At 44.0% G+C, this 16,452-nt stretch overlaps 1 protein-coding gene across 9 annotated transcripts in view; it reads left to right on the top strand.

Annotated features, from left to right (window-relative positions):
• The window catches only part of si:dkey-97m3.1 (fatty acyl-CoA reductase 1), a 60,751-nt gene that overhangs the window by 38,294 nt on the left and 6,005 nt on the right, over positions 1–16,452 (top strand). For 3 of the 9 annotated variants that reach the window (XR_009808364.1, XR_009808363.1, XR_009808362.1), the window contains exons 4-11: positions 288–467; positions 557–734; positions 5,226–5,270; positions 5,334–5,520; positions 9,250–9,421; positions 9,483–9,612; positions 14,418–14,545; positions 15,981–16,211. Coding sequence is in view for 6 of the 9 variants with exons in the window: in XM_061911979.1 (XP_061767963.1) it covers positions 288–467; positions 557–734; positions 5,226–5,270; positions 5,334–5,520; positions 9,250–9,421; positions 9,483–9,612; positions 14,418–14,545; positions 15,981–16,143 (1,183 nt within the window). In the remaining 3 variants the exon portion in view is untranslated. Of the gene's footprint in view, positions 1–287; positions 468–556; positions 735–5,225; positions 5,271–5,333; positions 5,521–9,249; positions 9,422–9,482; positions 9,613–14,417; positions 14,546–15,980; positions 16,214–16,452 lie in introns of those variants that run through there. The other 6 variants (XM_061911984.1, XM_061911983.1, XM_061911985.1 and 3 more) reach the window with 3 other exon arrangements.

Genomic DNA, 16,452 nt, shown 5'->3' with positions numbered 1-16,452 from the left:
GCGGTATTTTCCAACGGCAGTATAATATCGTTTTAGTTCATTGGTACCGGTATACTGTACAAGCCTAAGTCTCCGCCTCTGCTAGCAACCCCCCTTGACACCTTAACGCTACCATTGGGGGGTATTTGAGAAATCCAAGCAGTGAAGAGGAAGCTGGTGCGGTAATAAATGAGGAAGTGTCAAACAATAAACACTTCCTTCTTACTACACGGTAGCAGTAACATAAGAGGAAGTGTAAGTGGAAAAATAGAAAGCAATGACCATCCCTTCCTTCTCCGTCTTTGCAGACACGCCCTGCAGCTCAACGTGATCGGCACCCAGCAGCTCCTTAACCTGGCCCAGCGCATGCGCCACCTCGAGGCCTTCATCCACATCTCCACCGCCTATGCAAACTGCAACCGCAAGCACATCGACGAGGTCATCTACCCGCCGCCCGTCGAGCCTTGGAAGCTCATCGAATCCCTCGAGTGAGCAAGCGCTTTTATTTGGAAGCGAAACGGGAAAAGTTTTTTAGCACTGTACTTCCGCTGACCCCGCCGGTCTTTCGTACCCCAAGGTGGATGGACGACAGCATCGTGCGCGACATCACGCCGCGGCTCATCGGCGACCGGCCAAACACGTACACGTACACCAAAGCCCTGGCCGAGTACGTGGTGCAGCAGGAGCAGGACAAGCTCAACATCGGCATCATCAGGCCCTCCATTGTGGGAGCCAGCTGGCAGGAACCCTTCCCGGTGAGTCCTAGCGTGACCCCGCCCACCTCTCGCACGGTGTGGATATCGACGCCGTAATCCTACACAGGGTTTATCTTAACATGGCGGGAAAGGATTAGGGCTTTAATTGGTTCACATCTGGGATGGAGAGCAGCAAAAAGAGAAGTAGGCTTTAGAGATGTCGGCAAACTGAATGTCACGGCGGCAAAGGAAGGCCAGAAAGTTCACTGAAAGGCCGTCGGAGGGGTCGCGAGGAGGATTGGGGTGCTAAAAGCAGAGCGCGACAGCTTTAAGCTGCTTTCATGTCGCCAGACATCTTCACCCTCCATCCGCAAGGAGCTTGTTTGTCTGCGGCCAGGATTACGCTTCCAATCCTCTCTGGACTTGGAGAGTGACAGTGAGGAGCATACCCGTCTAGTCAAGAGCACGCTTCGAAAGCAAAACATCAGCTGGGTCTTCATTTTCATGTTGACCTGTATCAAAGAAACTCAGGTCATAGACCGACCCTGCAAACTTTAGGTGCTCTTCCTTGTGACGCTCCTAACCACAAGTTCATCACTCGAATGGCATACTCGCACTATGCTCCTCCCTTCCCTGGCTACAACACAATTTCCTTAAATTTGCTGGAATATTTCCTTTTTTTTTTGTCATTTTAATTATTTCTATTGTGCAAGATGGCAGCTAATTATTTACTTATTGAAGGAGCGATCATATTTTTATACACATACCCATTTTATACTCTTTTTAAGGCATAACAATGGAGTCACAAATGAGGTTTTGACTTTTGGATTACTTTAAGTACCGTATTTCCTTGAATTGCCGCCGGGGTGCTAATTAATTTAAAAACCTCTTCTCACTCCTGCGCTTACCAAAGGCATGCGGTCAAAGTTAGCATGCGCTAATTATTTTAACCTTCGTCTTGTGTTAGGGTCGGCACCGACCCGTTTTAGTTTTTAAATGCATAAAAACACCACATACATTTATTTTTTTGCATCAAAGCTTTTTGACTTTACAGGAACCTCTTTGTCAACAAAATAAAACATTTTAATTTTTTTCACTAAATTATAAAATGCTCTGGTAGAAATTATGCCCTTGGTGTTGTTAGGGTCGGTTTCGACCCGGTTATAAAAATAAGATGATAAAGCAATGATAAGAGCCAAAACTGAACACACTGACAGCCAGCTCCTCTCCCAATCATGTGAGCTTTAGTGGATTCTCATTTTACCTTGTTATCCTGTACAAAAACAAACAAAAGACGGACACTAAAAGTGTCACTTTTTGCCACTCTGATTTTGTTATTTTATTAGTTTTGGAACTAGTAATCTATTTCTCTTGGTTTCATTTGTTTGATTGGTTGTTGGTTGTTGTTTGTTTGATGTTGGATTTCTGTTGCTGAAAAAAATACGTTTTAGCCTTTTTCTTGAAGTAAATATATATGGGTCGAAATTGACCCGTAACACCATAGATGTTACTATAGTTAAAATTCTTAAAATGAAAAAATGAATAAAACACATTTATTTAAGAGATGTGTTCTAATACCCCTTAGTAATAGTTAGGTAACACAACAACCTTTTTTTAATTTATATGATTCTCTTGAGGTTCGTTTTACCATTTTTAAAAATTGAAATCGAGGGGTATACTGACAAAAAAAGGCCCAATGGCCCAAACCAAAAATATTAAAACCAATATTTTCAAGGATAAGGAAGCCTAACGAGGTAACCAAGAGACGAGAAACAAATTGGATGATAGATAATTGTTTTTAGTGTATTTTACAGCTGATTTAAGACATGGGTCAAAACCGACCCGTTAACATAAGAGATGGTAACAGAAAGCTAACACAAGAGGAAGGTTAAAACCTCTTCTCACTACGGCACTTACCAAAGGCATGCAGTAAAAATGTGAGTGTGATGTAAGCTTGGACCTTAAATCCTACTGAATAGCTCTTAATCTTCTTCCCTTTATGCGATTTCAAATTACCGGTATTGAAATCAGACTCCTCCATTTTGAAAATGATGACAGGGTAAGTGTCACTCGTGACGTCACGAGTTTGACCAGGCGGTAATACTAAGCATGCGCTAATTATTTTGTGAAGCGAGTTTGACCCGGCAGTAATTCAAGGCAGTCGCATATTATATGCCCTGCGGCAATTCAAGGAAATACGGTATTCCTGATCATTTCCGCGGGAGTTGGGCGGTTTATCAAGAAGTACCTGCAAGGAGTGATGGCATCACAGTTGTTCCATGACTCGACTTTTCTGCATGCGAGCCATGCCCATGCCCACGTCTTCAATCGCGCCGAAGGAATGAAGTTTGACCACAAATGTACCCAAGCATGGTGTAATTGGCCAAGTGTGAGGACTTTTTTACACAGGATGTACCGATACGAAATTGATATCAGTCCAATATCAGCAACAACAAAAAAATCATGGAATTGCATGAAAAATGTTGAATATAATCTCATGATAAAAGCAGTCCTTGAGTCCAAAGTCTTTCCTTCTATTTTTGCAAAGTCATTAACAAAAGGTAAACATCGTAGGCTATAGACTACTAGAAGCTAGCAGCTACACAACAGCTAAGCACACACTAACACATGAGCTATTGAACAATATTGCAATGTAAAACATGTATCAATACAAACAGGACTCCAATAGTTACAGTTGCATATGACTTACACATAGTTTCCATGGCCGGGGAAGCATATTAGAAAGTATCCAGTAACAAATGTCCGCATCGCTCGACTGGGAGCGGCGTGTTGCAGAGGGTAGAGCAGCCGTGCCAGAAACTTGATGGTTCCTGTTTTGATTCCAGTTCCCGCCATCCTAGTCCCTGCCGTTGTGTTCTTGGGCTAGACACTTTACCCTTGCTCCCAGTCCCCAGTGCTCCCACTGGTGTATGAATGTACAATTTAGCAGCTGCGCTTCCATAGGTCTACCCCAGGGCAGCTGTGGCTAAACATGTAGCTTACCACCACAACGTGTGAATGAATGATGGGTTCCTAGTTCTCTGTGAAGCGCTTTGATGTGTCTTGAAAAGCGTTGTATGAATCTACTATCCATCCATCCATCCATCCATCATCTTCCGCTTATCCGAGGTCGGGTCGCGGGGGCAACAGCCTAAGCATGGAAACCCAGACTTCCCTCTCCCCAGCCACTTCGTCTAGCTCTTCCCGGGGGATCCCGAGGCGTTCCCAGGCCAGCCGGGAGACATAGTCTTCCCAACGTGTCCTGGGTCTTCCCCGTGGCCTCCTACCGGTTGGACGTGCCCTAAACACCTCCCTAGGGAGGCGTTCGGGTGGCATCCTGACCAGATGCCCGAACCACCTCATCTGGCTCCTCTCGATGTGAAGGAGCAGCGGCTTTACTTTGAGTTCCTCCCGGATGGCAGAGCTTCTCACCCTATCTCTAAGGGAGAGCCCCGCCACACGGCGGAGGAAACTCATTTCGGCCGCTTGTACCCGTGATCTTATCCTTTCGGTCATGACCCAAAGCTCATGACCATAGGTGAGGATGGGAACGTAGATCGACCGGTAAATTGAGAGCTTTGCCTTCCGGCTCAGCTCCTTCTTCACCACAACGGACCGGTACAACGTCCGCATTACTGAAGACGCCGCACCGATCCGCCTGTCGATCTCACGATCCACTCTTCCCTCACTCGTGAACAAGACTCCTAGGTTCTTGAACTCCTCCACTTGGGGCAGGGTCTCCTCCCCAACCCGGAGATGGAACTCCACCCTTTTCCGGGCGAGAACCATGGACTCGGACTTGGAGGTGCTGATTCTCATTCCGGTCGCTTCACACTCGGCTGCGAACCGATCCAGCGAGAGCTGAAGATCCCGGTCAGATGAAGCCATCAGGACCACATCATCTGCAAAAAGCAGAGACCTAATCCTGCGGTTAGCAAACCGGAACCCCTCAACACCTTGACTGCGCCTAGAAATTCTGTCCATAAAAGTTATGAACAGAATGGGTGACAAAGGACAGCCTTGGCGGAGTCCAACCCTCACTGGAAATGTGTTCGACTTACTGCCGGCAATGCGGACCAAGCTCTGGCACTGATCGTACTATATTGTTGTTATTAACTTCCTGCGTCATGAGCTCAATAGAAGTGAAAACGGATCGGGACACCCCTCCCCTTTGCAAACATAAACTTCCATTACTATGTCCAGTAACTTGCACTCTAAAACCGACTAAAAAGTCGCACTTAAAAAAAAAAGAAAAATCTAATATGTGTTGTTTGCGGTCTTGTGTTTGCATCGGCTTTCTGCTTCAGCTTGATGTGAGGCCTCGTCGGCTTTTCCCATGGAATTATTAGACTTGGCACACTTTGCTACTCATAGCGTTCCCTTCATGCATTTTTAATGCCGTCTAATTGCCAATCACTGCAACTACATTTGCTCTCGCCGCAGGAAGTAACCTGATTCCAACACACACGCACACACACACACATACGTGCTGCTGTTGACATGCCTTTTTGGCTGTTATTGCACCTTTTTAAAGATCTGTCCTCTCCGCAGGGTTGGATTGACAACTTCAACGGGCCTAGCGGAGTCTTTATCGCTGTAAGTAGGACTTTTACATAACACACACACACTATTTGACATCTTATTGTTGAAACGTGACAGGCTGGGAAAGGGATTCTGCGCACCATGCGGGCCAACAACGACGCTGTGGCCGACCTGATCCCCGTGGACGTGGTCATCAACCTGATGCTGGCTGCAGGCTGGTACACGGCCGTGCACAGGCCTAAGAAGGCACTGGTGTACAACTGCACGACCGGCGGCATTAACCCGTTCCACTGGGGCGAGATCGGTAGGTAAATGGGTTGTACTTGTATAGCACTTTTCTAGCCCTTTTTAAGGAGCCCAAAGCGCTTTGACAGTATTTCCACATTCGCCCATTCACACACACATTCACACACTGATGGTGGGAGCTGCCATATCAGGCGCTCACCAGGACTCATCAGGAGCAAGGGTTGAAGTGTCTTGCCCAAGGACACAACGGACATGACTAGAATGGTAGAAGGTGGGGATTGAACCAGTAACCCTCAGATTGCTGGCACAGCCACTCTACCAACTTCGACCGCCATCATGGTGCTCATTTTACAGCTCCTTGCATTGTGGGCACTCGCTGCCCTCTGCTGCTCAGCGGTGGTTCAGTCTCATGGGGTAGATTGGGAGGATTCTGCGGAAGGTTGGAGGAGTCATTTCAGACAGAAAAGGCTGCTTGTGGATTAGATATCCGCCTGTCAGGACGTCAGCCATCGCTTCCTGTTTCCTGTCAGATTAGCGAGCGCGCTAGAAATTGCTACCAGATGGCTTCCTGCAGGGCGGGATTAGGCCACATCATCATCATCATGAAAGATGCCCCCCATCCACCCCGCTCTCAACCTAACCTCCCCGTGTTCCAAACTCACTGGCCAGCAATGGAGCTAATTTCAGCCCCGCCATCTTTCCTCTTCTTTCATTTAAACATCTTGGAGGGCCTCCAGCCTGCTGTCACCTCGCATCTGGTCATCTCTGCTCGCCCGCCCCCCCCCTCCCTGCAGCCGCCACAGACATCTGTTGCCATGGTAACAGAGGCCCATGTTGCGTGCTGTGTATGTGCGTGACGTAATGTCGGCATCACGTGACGCCTTTCTTTCTGTATGTCGAGAGGCGGGGCAAGTCCGGCGGCCCCTCGTTATCCTGCCGTAGCCGCCTTGGTAGCAGGAAGTTGACGCAAATGTATTTGACGGCTGCTGTGCTAAAGTAGGCTCTGCTTGTTAGCTTGATGGCTAAACGTCACTGCTACAAAATTGTGCATCATGCAAACAACAACCTGCTCCTCAATATAACAAAAGCAAATATTAATAACATTAGTATACTACAAATACTATTAGTACACTAAACACTTTAATCATATCGGTTTGTGGAGTAAAATTAGGAAAGGAAGTCAAACAAAGTGCTAATATCATCCTATGTATTAAACACTACAAACATGGTGTTGGAAAAAAAAAATGCTGTGAACTACAGTGTCTGATATCAATTATACTGAATTCATTGTTTTATTCTTATCTAATGAATGCCATTGTCCGACATCATTTATCCTCATTTCATTCATTTACTAAATGCCACAGTGTGTGATAATATATATTCTCATTTATCATCTAATGAAAGCTACAGTGTGATATCATTTATTTTGATTTTATTCATTATTATATAATGAATGCCACAGCACTTGATATCCATCCATCCATTCATTTTCTACCGCTTATTCCCTTTGGGGTCGCGGGGGGCGCTTTTGCCTATCTCAGTTACAACCGGGCAGAAGGCGGATTACACCCTGGACAAGTCGCCACCTCATCGCAGAGCCAACACAGATAGACAACATTCACACTCACATTCACACACTAGGGCCAATTTAGTGTTGCCAATCAACCTATCCTCAGGTGCATGTCTTTGGAAGTGGGAGGAAGCCGGAGTACCCGGAGGGAATCCACGTATTCACGGGGAGAACATGCAAACTCCACACAGAAAGATCCCGAGCCCGGGATTGAACCCAGGACTAGTCAGGACCTTCATATTGTGAGGCAGACGCACTAACCCCTCTGCCACCGTGAAGCCCGCACTTGATATCACTTAACCTTATTTTATTTTCATATCTATTGTAAGCCACAGTGTCATTTATTCCAATCTTATTCATGTATTATCGGATAAATGTCACAGGGTCTATCATTTATCGTCATTCCGTTCATACATTATCTAATGAAAGCCACAGCGTCTGATATCATTTATTCATTGTATTAATTTATTGTCAAGTAACTGTCAGTGTCTGATAGCATCTATCCGGATTTTAACCATGGGTCATCAGTGAATGCCAGTGTCTGATATCATTTATTCTCATTTCATTATTGTATTATCTGATGAATGCCACGCCGTCTGAAATAATTCATCCTGCCTTAATTTATCTAATGAATGCCACTTTCTGATATCATGTATACTTTTTCATATATTTTTTCTAATGAATGCCATGGCATCTGATATCGTTTATCCGTCTTTCATTCATTTATCAAATTAATGTCAGGGTTGGATATCATTTATCTTGATATCAATCATTTATCATCTACTGCAGTGGTCCCCAACCACCGGGCCGCAGAATAATTTTTTATGAATTTTTTTTTTTTTTTTTTAATTAAATCAACATAAAACACAAGATACACTTAAAATTAGTGCAACAAACCCCCCAAAAACTCCCTTTTTCATGACAAAAAAAAAAAGAATCCCCTCCTCCCCCCGCCACCGGGCCGCGGGACAAATTATCAAGCGTTGACCGGTCCGCAGCTACAAAAAGGTTAAGGACCACTGATCTGCTGAATGCCAAAAAGTCTGATATCATATATCATCATTTCATTCATGTGTTATATAATTGAAGCACAGTGTCTGATAGCATATTTCATGAGTTCATTCATGAATCATTATGTAGTGTCTGATATCATTTATCATCTAATGAATGCTGCAGCATTTGATATAATGTATCCTTATTTAATTCATACATTGTCAACCGAATGCCAGTGTTTGATATGATTTATCTAATGCAGTGGTTCTCAAATGGGGGTACGCGTACCCCTGGGAGTACTTGAAGGTATGCCAAGGGGTACGTGAGATTTTTTTGAAAATATTCTAAAAAGAGCAACATTTCAAAAGTCCTTTATAAATATATTGAATAATACTTCAACAGAATATGAATGTAAGTTCATAAACTGTGAAAAGAAATACAACAATGCAATTTTCAGTGTTGACAGCTAGATTTTTTGTGGACATGTTCCATAAATATTGATGTTAAAGATTTCTTTTTTATGAAGAAATGTTTAGAATGAAGTTGATGAATCCAGATGGATCTCTATTACAATCCCCAAAAAGGCCACTTTAAGTTGATGATTACTTCTATGTGTAGAAATCTTTAATTATAATTGAGTCACTTATTTTTCAACAAGTTTTTTGTTATTTTTATATTTTTTTTTCCAAAGACCACTACAAAGGAGCAATATTTTGCACTGTTATACAATTTAATAAATCAGAAACTGATGACATAGTGCTGTATTTTACTTCTTTATCTCTTTTTTTTCAACCAAAAATGCTTAGCTCTGATTAGGGGGTACTTGAATTTAAAATATGTTCACAGGGGGTACATCACTGAAAAAAGGTTGAGAACCACTGATCTAATGAATGCTGAAGCATTTGATATAATGGATCCTTATTTATTTCATACATTATCAACCGAATGCCAGTGTCTGATATAATTTGTCATCATTTTATTCGTCCATTTTCTACCGCTTGTCTCTTTCGGGGTCACTTATCATTTAATTGAAGTGTGATATCATGTATCTTGAGTTTATCCTGCAATTTCTATTTTCTGTCCCTGTTATAAAATGGAGGAATGTTGAACACAGGAAGTAAACAAGTTAGCAGTAATTGCTGAGGCAAGGAGACTGTGTGAACACATGTGATGTTCATTGTTGTAACTTTAATTTATATAATAACCTATCATTGTGTAAATTAGAGCACCACGTGATGTCGACCTTCAAAAGGAACCCGCTGGAGCAGGCCTTCCGCAGGCCCAACGCCAACATCACGTCCAACTATCTCATCTACCAGTACTGGATCCTGGTCAGCCACAAGTTCCCCGCCCTCATCTACGACCTCTTCCTACGTCTCACCGGACAGAAGCCGCAGTAAGTTTCCCGGCGCTGATCGACGACCCAGCAAAGGTTCTGACCTTTCCGTTCTGTGCAGGATGATGCGCATCTTCAACCGGCTGCACAAGGCCATCAGCCTGCTGGAATACTTCAGCAGCCAGGACTGGGAGTGGAACTCGGACAACATGACCATGCTGTTGGGTCAGCTCAGCCCGGAGGACCGCAAGGTACTGTTCTTTGTGCACACGCTGGCCAAATGACCACGCTGAGCCCTTTCTCAGCACTTTCTTCCCTATTGTACTTAAAATGTGCAATTATTTTTTTTGGGGGGGGGCTTCTGCACATTATTACATTTTTTCAGCTGTTTTCGATGCAGTTTTTTTATTCTTACTTTGTGTGCTGTGCTGTTATTAGCTTCCGAAGCAAATTTTTTGGGGAGGCCCACATTACCCCCCCTACTCTGACATTAGAAAACACTTTATTTATGCTAAACTATATTCATACTTTTTTAATCAAACTTGAATTTAATTTGATGCATGTTTAGGGGCATGTTTAGGGGCGGTATAGCTCGGATGGTAGAGCAGCCGTGCCAGCAACTTGAGGGTTGCAGGTTCGATTCCCGCTTCCGCCATCCTAGTCACTGCCGTTGTGTCCTTGGGCAAGACACTTTACCCACCTGCTCCCAGTGCCACCCACACTGGTTTAAATGTAACTTAAATTTTGGGTTTCACTATGTAAAGCGCTTTGAGTCACTAGAGAAAAAGCGCTATATAAATATAATTCACTTCACTTCACACTAAAACTAATTAATGGAAATACATTTTTCGTAAGTATTTTTTTAATAGATGTTATAAGAGCGCCACACTGCCTTTCAGTCTTTGCTCAGTAACCAGTCGGACTGTGTGGGGACATTTGTCATATTCTTATCAGTCAGAGAGCAGGAAGCAGCTACGAATTTGTTTGCTGTTAAAATTTGACATGAGTCACTCATCAATTGAGATGGTTTCCTGTGGACGGGACTCTCGCTGCGGTCTTGGATCCGCTTGAACTGAACTCTCGCGGCTGTGTTGGAGCCACTATGGATTGAACTTTCACAGTATCATGTTAGACCCGCTCGACATCCATTGCTTTCGGTCCCCTAGAGAGGGGGGGTTGCCCACATCTGAGGTCCTCTCCAAGGTTTCTCATAGTCAGCATTGTCACTGGCGTCCCACTGGATGTGAATTCTCCCTGCCCACTGGGTGTGAGTTTTCCTTGCCCTTTTGTGGGTTCTTCCGAGGATGTTGTAGTCGTAATGATTTGTGCAGTCCTTTGAGACATTTGTGATTTGGGGCTATATAAATAAACATTGATTGATTGATTGATCAATTGACATTTTACATGCGCTTCTTCACGAAAAACGGGGTCCCTCACGGATCACGTAGAGCAGGGCTGTCCAAACCATGGCCCGCCGGCGTCTTCAATTTGGCCCACGAGACCACATGAATATAATAAGGAATCCAGCTGCAAGGAGATTTGATTGTAATAGACATTTTATATGCTGCTATGTCGCCATCTTGTGGACAGAATGAGTGATTCAGGTCAATAACCAGTATGCTTTGAATGAAACTCAGCGCAGTATTTACATCATTTAACCTAATGCAGGGGTCCGCAAGAGATACAGCCACCAAAGCATAGTCAATCGCTGTATTATCAGTCAATCAATGTTTATTTATAAAGCCCTAAATCCAAGTGTCTCATAGGGCTGCACAAGCCACAACGACATTTCAGAGCCCACATAAGAGCAAGGAAAAGCTCACAACCCAGTGGGATGTCAATGTGAATGACTATGAGAACCCTTGGAGATGACCCCTCAAGGGGAATTAGGGTATTAACTATAATTTATTATTCAAAGTAATTTGCTTAAAACTGGTTATAACCTAAAACAAAAATCCAGCAAAGTTGGATCTTGGCTAATTCTCAGGTGGCGACAGATGTTGGTCTTTACCTACAGGGAAACTAAAGGGGGAAAACTACAAAAGAAACCAGTAACAAAAGAACATGCAAAGTATGGGGGGAAAGAAGAACAGGACAGGAAAAAAATGTGACAATACATTAAAGGGCACCGTATATGTAGCATTACCTTCATTATAGTGATCAAATAGATTTTCTAGCGCCAAGGGGCTTTTGATTTGGTGGAAACTGGCCCGAATGGCTTTTCAGATACAAACGGTTGCCGACCCCTGACCTAATGGAACCCATCTTCCCTAGTCATGGTGCAAAAAAATAAATCAAATTATCAAAACAATGCAAAATGCCTACAGACATGGTCACACATAACACAAAATAACACAATTTGAGGATTTTACACAAAAACGTCCAAGCACCATAAAAAAAAAAAAAATCAAAATCACACTCATTCCCTACAAATCATGATGGAAAAAATGCAAAACACTCTCTCTACCCTTACCTATGATTGGTGCATTTTAGCTGCTTGATATTTCTGATTGATTACAAAACTTTGAGGTTGTCATGGAAGTAAACAAGTTAGTAGTCCAACTTTCACATACCCTTAATATCCAATTATATATTCATTATGTCAATATAATAGGTTCTTTTGTGTGTGTGCGTGTGTGTGTGTATATATATAAATATATATCATATATGATTTATATGATATATATATGATTTAATCTATACAAATATGTACAAACAAAATAAGTTATTTTACATTATTACTTAAAAACCAATACTTTAAACCAGGGGTGCCCAATGTGAAACCTGGGATCCTTTTTTTTTTTTTTTCTTTTACATTTACTAATGTGAAAGTTGAAATGTTGATAAAAACACTAAAAAAACTCAGAGGCGGCCCTAAGATGCTTCAGTAAGCAGTCCTCACAAATAGTTTGTTTATTCAGTTATCTTAAATTGTTATAATTATAGTGAATATTCAGGGTGTTTTCCACCCTCAAATTTGACACTGTAAGTGTCTTGACTCTGCGAGTGTCTAGGCACTGCGAGTGTTTAGGCACTGCGAGTGTCTAGGCACTGCGAGTGTCTAGGCACTGCGAGTGTTTAGGCACTGCGAGTGTCTAGGCACTGCGAGTGTCTTGGCACTGCGAGTGTCTTGGTACCGCGAGTGTCTTGGCACCGCGAGTGTCTTGGCACCGCGAGTGTCTTGGCACCGCGAGTGTCTTGGCACCGCGAGTGTCTTGGCACCGCGAGTGTCTAGGCACCGCGAGTGTCTAGGCACCGCGAGTGTCTTGGCACCGCGAGTGTCTAGGCACCGCGAGTGTCTTGGCACCGCGAGTGTCTAGGCACCGCGAGTGTCTAGGCACCGCGAGTGTCTAGGCACCGCGAGTGTCTTGGCACCGCGAGTGTCTAGGCACCGCGAGTGTCTTGGCACCGCGAGTGTCTAGGCACCGCGAGTGTCTAGGCACCGCGAGTGTCTAGGCACCGCGAGTGTCTAGGCACCGCGAGTGTCTAGGCACCGCGAGTGTCTTGGCACCGCGAGTGTCTTGGCACCGCGAGTGTCTAGGCACCGCGAGTGTCTAGGCACCGCGAGTGTCTAGGCACCGCGAGTGGCTTGGCACCGCGAGTGTCTAGGCACCGCGAGTGTCTAGGCACCGCGAGTGTCTAGGCACCGCGAGTGTCTAGGCACCGCGAGTGTCTAGGCACCGCGAGTGTCCAGGCACCGCGAGTGTCCAGGCACCGCGAGTGTCCAGGCACCGCGAGTGTCCTGGCACCGCGAGTGTCCTGGCACCGCGAGTGTCCTGGCACCGCGAGTGTCCTGGCACCGCGAGTGTCCTGGCACCGCGAGTGTCCAGGCACCGCGAGTGTCCAGGCACCGCGAGTGTCCAGGCACCGCGAGTGTCCAGGCACCGCGAGTGTCTAGGCCAGACATGGCCAAACTACGGCCCGCGGGCCGTATACGGCCTGTTGAACGTTTTAATCCGGCCCGCGGAACTTGTCCAAATTATTTAAAAAAAAACTCTTATCAATGTTCAGGCTTCTGCCTCCCGTATGCGTCTTCAGCGCTTGACTATCATTAAGGAGGAGCCACCCATTAAATTCTATTATTAAATTACATTTCATATTATTATCGTCGGTAAACCTTGTTCGTTTCACCATATCCCTGTAATACAGCGTTTCCCCACTACATGGCGCTCATTGACCTTCTTAGCCTGTGGGATATTACTCCCTTCTTCTCTTTAGCTTTGTTCTGTGAGCCCCTCTGTAAAAATGAGCTTATCAAAGCAAAGAAAAGTGGACAATGAGTGCCGAGTATTTAATGCAGAGTGGACAACGAAATATTTTTTTACTGAAGTCCGATTAAAGGTTGTGTCCGATATGCCAAGAAACTGTCGCGGTTTACAAAGAGTACAATATCAGCCGCCACTTTGCTCAAGAAGATGCTAACTTTGTTTGGCTCGACCTAAGTCTGTGAGCAGACATTCAGCGTCATGAACATCAACAAATCCCGTCACAGATCCAGCTTAACTGACCAGCATCTCGGAGCTATTCTGAGAATTGCCACAAACAAACTCACTCCAGACGTTGATGCATTGGCCAAAAAGGGAGATCAACAACATTGTTCCCACTGAAACCGTGAGTTTCTCTGCTGTTATTCTGTGATAATCACATGTAAGTAATTCAAGTAAATCCAATGTATACTGTGAATTTCTCTACTGTGTTTATTCTTAATCAAATGAAATTAATGCATTTGAAAAAAAAAAAACTGTACAATGAGCCTTGCTGCCTACTCATAATATGTTACATGTTTGTAGGCCAAATCCTCTCACGTACTGGCTTTTACATGTCATTTATATTATTTCCCACAAACGCTCTATCCATCTGTTCCTGGCCCGGCCCCCCTGTCAAATCTTAGAACCCAATGTGGCCCTCCTGGCAAAAAGTTTGCCCACCCCTGGTCTAGGCACTGCGAGTGTCTTGCCCCACCTTGTGAATTCAAGTGAAATGTTTTGGCTTTGTTCCAAAAGGATGATCTTCTCAAGCGTCAACCGTCTTGTTGTTTGTTTGTCGTGTTTCGCAGACGTTCAACTTTGACGTACGCCAGCTCAACTGGCCCGAGTACATCGAGAACTACTGCATCGGCACCAAGAAGTATGTCCTGAACGAGGACATGTCTGACATTCCTGCCGCCAGGCAGCACCTCAGGAAGTAAGTTGGCGAAGAAAGTTTGTCACGTAGAAAAAGAATAATATTCAATATGCATTGCACTTTTTGGTCAGATTAGAGTACAATAATGGTCATTTAAAAATATAAAGATTTTTAAATGACATTTCCCCCAAATAATTAAACAGTAACTATCTTCTTTAAAAAAAAACAGTAGGAATATAATGTAGTGACATGTTTAACATAAAATTAATAATTGTGTAAGCATTTTTCTGTCGACTATTTTAAAGTAGTCTGACTTAACTCCGCCCTCTGCTGGCCACTAACAAGTCGTAAACTCTAGTCTGCCATCAATGTCTCATAATGTAATTGCTGCAATTTAACCTGTGAAACATTGTGTGTGTGTGTGTGTGTGTGTGTGTGTATATACATACATATATACAGTGGGGCAAAAAAGTATTTAGTCAGCCACCGATTGTGCAAGTTCTCCCACTTAAAATGATGACGTAGGTTTGTAATTTTCATCATAGGTACACTTCAACTGTGAGAGACAGAATGTGGGGAAAAAAATCCAGGAATTCACATTGTAGGAATTTTAAAGAATTTATTTGTAAATTATGGTGGAAAATAAGTATTTGGTCAACCATTCAAAGCTCTCACTGACGGAAGGAGGATTTGGCCCAAAATCTCACAATACATGGCCCCATTCATTCTTTCCTTAACACGGATCAATCGTCCTGTCCCCTTAGCAGAAAAACAGCCCCAAAGCATGATGTTTCCACCCCCATGCTTCACAGTAGGTATGGTGTTCTTGGGATGCAACTCAGTATTCTTCTTCCTCCAAACACGATGAGTTGAGTTTATATCAAAATGGATACATGGATGATACAGCAGAGGATTGTGAGAATGTCATTTGGTCAGATGAAACCAAAATAGAACTTTTTGGTATAAACTCAAATCGTCGTGTTTGGAGGAAGAAGAATACTGAGTTGCATCCCAAGAACACCACACCTACTGTGAAGCATGGGGTGGAAACATCATGCTTTGGGGCTGTTTTTCTGCTAAGGGGACAGGACGATTGATCCGTGTTAAGGAAAAAATGAATGGGGCCATGTATCGTGAGATTTTGAGCCAAAACCTCCTTCCATCAGTGAGAGCTTTGAATGGTTGACCAAATACTTATTTTCCACCGTAATTTACAAATAAATTCTTTAAAATTCCTACAATGTGAATTCCTGGATTTTTTTTTCACATTCTGTCTCTCACAGTTGAAGTGTACCTATGATGAAAATTACAGACCTCTGTCATCATTTTAAGTGGGAGAACTTGCACAATCGGTGGCTGACTAAACACTTACTTGCCCCACTGTATATGTAGAAAAGTTTATTTATTCGAAATGTCTCACCAAATCGCTGACACTTCAACTTTGACATATCTTTGTTGGGGTTTTCACGTGTGCTTCTTTGATGGCGTCCTACAGGCTGAGGAACATCCGCTACACCTTCAACACCGTGCTGGTGGTCTTCATCTGGAGGGTCTTCATCGCCCGCTCGGAGATGGCCAGGAACATCTGGTACTTTGTGGTCAGCCTGTGCTTCAAGTTCCTCTCCTACTTCCGCGCTTCCAGCACCTTGACCAACTGACGAGTCTTCCTGCCGCCGGACTTTTCGCGTGAAAGGTGGACAAGCGGGGGAGGAGCTCAGGAAGGGAGGTGGGCGTGTACGGAGGAGGAGAGGAGAGGGGGGGGGCCGTCAGGATGACACAGAAGCACCAAATGTCGTCAACAAAGAAAAAAAAAAGTGTTATCGATTCGATACCCTGTTTCCCTCTCTTAAGATATGCAACTATTCCTCGCCGTCGTCATGGTAACTACATACTTGCCTTCTGCTTCTTTTACTTGAAACGCGTCAACTGAGGACTTTTTTTTTTTTTTTTTTTTTTTTTTAAACCAG

This window comes from Nerophis ophidion, linkage group LG10, assembly GCF_033978795.1.
Source record: "Nerophis ophidion isolate RoL-2023_Sa linkage group LG10, RoL_Noph_v1.0, whole genome shotgun sequence".
NCBI lineage: Eukaryota > Metazoa > Chordata > Actinopteri > Syngnathiformes > Syngnathidae > Nerophis > Nerophis ophidion.
The sequence above is the reverse complement of the archived record's forward strand: the minus strand, read 5'-3'. Positions and strand labels throughout refer to the sequence as shown.